A 4,503-nucleotide genomic window follows, 5' to 3' on the forward strand; every position below is an offset into this window, starting at 1 on the left:
AAAAAAAAAACCAAACCAAAAAAGCCCCCTCAAAAACCAAAAATCCAATAATTGGCAGAACTCGATTTTAAACTCCTCATATGAAAATTTACACCTGATTTTGCAATTGCTGCATATATGTAATCCAGAACATTGGATCATCCTTGGTTTTTMTGGGCTATCCCTATGCTACAAGGGATTTCATTGATTTAAAAGGGCACTATCCAGTAGTATCTGCTGTTTTTCAAGCAGTCTCATTTATTTCAATTGGATGTTCAGAGAGAGAATTATTGCCTGCTGTCAACAAGGTGTGACAGAGCATAGCTCTCTGTCAGTGATGGTATGTCACTAGGTTTTTAATGAGGGTCACCCACGTCAGTGCTGCCTGCAGAATTCACTTTTTAGGGAGTTTCATAATTAGCAAAAAGACAATTGTAAAAGAACCAGCTTAATTTAGGAATCCCAATCTGGCAATTAATGTATCTCAAAGGAAACATGCAAAAAACAAGCTCTCATTAAAACCCGAAGCCTCTCAGATGTTTCAGATGTCCATATCCCTCACCTGAATTTTTTCAAAGGTTTTGAAAAGTGTTTTTCAAAAACACAAGTAAATTTTTTTTTAACCAAAGAATGATTCCAAGTAGTTATTTTGTAACTATTCTATTGAGCAGCTCTGTAAGAGTGTAAGAACATAAGATATTCATGATAACTCCCAGTTTGGAAGAAATAGCTTTTGTGATAAGAAATACACACACGCACCAATATATATATATATATATATATATAGTGTCAATCTGCAGAGCACTTTGGTGCCTGACCAAAGGCTAAAAAGCACACTGCAAAAACATCAAGGTACCCCCCAAATTGCTCCACTTGGTGCACTGGTTTTGCCAAGGCATCCCTACTGGCATCTGAGTGCCATGAACTCAGACCTTTTCCTCCTTAGACTTGCCAGAATTAACCAGATGGTTGTACCCTGGCCACAAACTGCAGCTCCARTCTAGACTACCTGACAGTTCATTCCTGAGTGCAACACAGGCGTCTCTCCCAGCAGGGATCGTGCTGTTATTGCTCACCTCCAGACTGGGAAGCACTGCCAGCCTTTGGCATCATCTGCCAAAAAAAAACCCCTCTAATATCCCTCAGATCAATGGTGCAGGGCACCTGGAGTAAGAACTGACAAAGATGYAGAGGGGAATTCATTTCCAGAGTCAGTGACAAAAGGAAAACGTTGCCAGGGTGAGCAATATCTGAGAAGGAAGAGATGGAAGAAAGTAGAGAGAAGAGAGACATTAAGGAAAAAAGAGAAAATTAGAATGAGTTGATGGGCAAACCACAAGAAGCAGATGGGAATTTGATCCATCAGAGAGGACAGAGCTGATGCTGACAGCCTGATCACGCCYGCATGTGGAGAAGCAAAGCCTGGCAATGTTACTTTCATGTCTGCATGCCAAAGAACGGTAGTGATGTGTGTGAAGATTCCCCTCCAGAATTCACTGGGGAACTGCCACTCTTCCTGTGGATGTSATGGATCCTAGTACCACAAACATAAAAAGGATCAGGATAACACTTGGTGAGTAAACCTTAGTATCTTAATTTAGAAAGAAAACACAAGAAATGCATCCTGAATGCCATCCCACTTGAACCACGAGTTAATTTAATGAAGAACGACTGCATTGAGCATTTGCTGGTATTGCAATAAGCCCTGAAAAATGGATGTTCAGCTCCTTCTGACAGAGGCCTTTTGGCAGTGCAGCCTAAACCAGCCCCCAGACACTGCATCAGCAAAAAGCACTTACCTGCCAGCCATGCCGGGCCCACGCAGGGGATCATGCAGACTGAACAATGACAATTTGCAGCCAGACTTTTTCTTGCTAAAACTGTCATATGATGTGTCTCTCCCCAGGCTTTAGTAGCAAYGCATGAACTCATTGAACTTCCCAGAATTTTAGATTCCCAAACATCTAGTCCTGTATGGGTATGAATGCATGCAAAAGAGCATGCAAATCCACCACAAATAAGCTGGCTTTTGTGCTTGAAAAATTATACATTAACTCCAAGCAATACATTCATCTAACTTACAACAATTTGAAAGAAATTTAGTGCAAACTCGGGGCTGAAGAATGCAGGGAAAAATGCCACTAGAGGAAACATTCTCAACTTTTATAACATTTTTTTTTGCTTTTGCATAGAAGACACCTTCATGAAGCAATATATATTAAAAGTATCTTCAAGACATTACCATCCAAATCTGTGAGTCTAATCACATATAACTGTCARTGCTGTTATCTCTTGAAAGAATTTGGGGACACAACCTACAAACTCTGTGACCATAATAATATGCTTCCATCAGTCCCAATCAATGACAGGATTTAGCAGAAGAATGAAGCTGTGCAGAACTAGCTCCAATTGAACAGAAATGTTCTCTTTAACATCCACACAGCTCATCTTTGGCTACTGGGAAGAGACAAGGCTTAGGAAGTACAACACRCAACCACAGAAACTTTTTCACTGGTAGAAGTGAGAGTAAGAGTATATGACAGAAAGCAGGAAAAGTTTACACTGCCAAGCACAGTGGAGGCATAGAATGGGTGAGAGCAGCATCATGCAGAGCCTCACTTATGGGACACAAGGAGCCAACCCTAACCCTTCTGAAGTGACACAGCTTTCCTGTCAGTAAGATGCATCCCCAAAATGAACGAGACCTCCCAAACAGCTGGCACTGCAGGATTACAGACAATCCTTGGGATAAGAAAGAGAACACGGTTTTGAAGAAAGAAAGTAACTGTCGTCAAATTCAGAGCAAAGAGATAACTTTCCAAGTGTCTCTCCCGACTAGCAGTGAATGCACCTGTCCCAAACGCTTATAACACACAAGGAAAAAAGGAGAATAAAGCTCTTCTCCAAGGGTGGCACTTTTTTTGACTGGTTAACTACTGCTCACATCCAGCCTGWGACAAAGTTAAACTCACACGGGAGCCCCAGGGCACCTCGCAGCTTTCTCGCTGTTCCGAGCCCCCACACAGAGAAGCAGGGCCTGGGGGAGCCTCGGGCCCCTTACCTGGGCAGCCTCGGGCAGGGGCACCACGGCGTTCCTCCTGCGGACTCCCATGTGGAACTTGGACGCTTTGTAGATCTTCCAGTAGACGAAGAGCACCACGCAGAGGGGCAGGTAGAATGCCCCGCCCGTGGAGACGATGGTGTAGGACGGGTCCTGGCTGACCTGGCAGCGCTCCTGCTCGGGGCTGTATGTCTCCCCCCAGCCCAGCAGCGGGGCGAGGGAGATGGCGGCGGACAGCAGCCAGGTGAGAGCGATCATGACATTGGAGATGCGGCGGCGGGCGAGCAGCGTGTACTGCAGGTGCCGGGTGATGGACCAGTAGCGGTCCAGGGCGATGGCCGTCACGTTCCAGATGCTGGCCGTGCAGCACAGCACGTCGAAGCACACCCACACGAGGCACAGCTCCCGGCCCAGCCGCCACCGCCGCCCGGCCGACAGCTCCTTCACCAGGCTCAGCGGCATCACCAGCGCCGCCACCAGCACGTCCGACACCGCCGTGGAGGCCACCAGGTTGTGGGGCACCCGGTGGAAGGCCTTCACCCGAAGGATGGTAGCCAGCACAAGCAAGTTCCAGAGGAAGGTGGCCACGGTCAGGAGGGCGAGCAGGGTCAGGATGAGGACGGTGAAGATGGAGAAAGRCTCCCGGCCCCTCCAGGCGCTGCCACCCACCACCGAGGAGGAGGCGTTGGTGTCCATGTTGGCGGACGAAGTGTTGGCGCCCATGCCGGGCTGGCACTGGCCCCGTGGGGAGCAGGGGCTCAAAGTCTCTGCCATGCTCTGAACCGGGGCTCGGCCCCTCACTGCTGCCCCTTCCCAGGCCGCCGGCACCGTCCCCAGCCCCGCTGCCGGCGAGCGGGAGCCCCACACCTGAGGGAAGGGACGCGCCTCCCCTCAGCGGCCGCCCGCCATGTGCCGCCGCCGCCGCGGCGCTGCCCGCTGCTCCCGCTGCCGCCCGCCGCTCCGCACGCCCATCCCGGGGGAATGGAGAAGGGAAGGATGCGCGGCAGGACCGTGGCGAGGCTCCGGCACGGGCAGCGAGGGCGAGCGGGCGGCACCGCTCCTGCTGCCCCGCCTCGGGGGCGGTGGCGCGGCCGGGCCGTTGGGGCGGCGGGAGGGACCGCCTCTGCTGCTGCTGCTGCTGCTGCCCGCGGGCCCGTGAGGGGCGACACTGCCGCTGTTCAACAATCGGGCAGCTGCCGGGCTGGAAGAGACTGCTGGAGATCATCCCATCCACCGCCCTGCCCAGGCAGGACCACCTGGGGCACAGGAACGCTTCCAGGTGGGTTTATACCAGGGAGACTCCTCGCCCTGCCTGGACTGCTGTTCGGTGTTCGGCCGACCTCAAAGTAAAGAAGTTCTTCCTCGAGGTGAAACTTCGTGTTTATGGCCATTGCTYCTCATCCTGTCTCTGGGCACCACTGAAAAAAAGTCTGGCGCCATCCTCTTGCCACCCGCCTTTCAGA

General features: G+C 50.7%; 1 protein-coding gene across 1 annotated transcript in view; it reads right to left on the reverse strand.

Annotated features, from left to right (window-relative positions):
* The window catches only part of LOC130573797 (5-hydroxytryptamine receptor 5A-like), a 13,290-nt gene extending 9,217 nt beyond the window's left edge, over nt 1-4,073 (reverse strand). The window contains exon 1 of the mRNA XM_057366525.1: nt 3,041-4,073. Coding sequence (XP_057222508.1) covers nt 3,041-3,814 — 774 coding nt within the window. The 5' untranslated portion in view covers nt 3,815-4,073. The remainder of the gene's footprint in view (nt 1-3,040) is intronic.
* Nucleotides 4,074-4,503: the final 430 nt, after the last annotated feature.

The sequence above is a fragment of the Malurus melanocephalus genome, unplaced genomic scaffold (genome assembly GCF_030028575.1).
Source record: "Malurus melanocephalus ecotype Western Australia unplaced genomic scaffold, MMel_1.1 scaffold_67, whole genome shotgun sequence".
NCBI classification, from domain to species: domain Eukaryota; kingdom Metazoa; phylum Chordata; class Aves; order Passeriformes; family Maluridae; genus Malurus; species Malurus melanocephalus.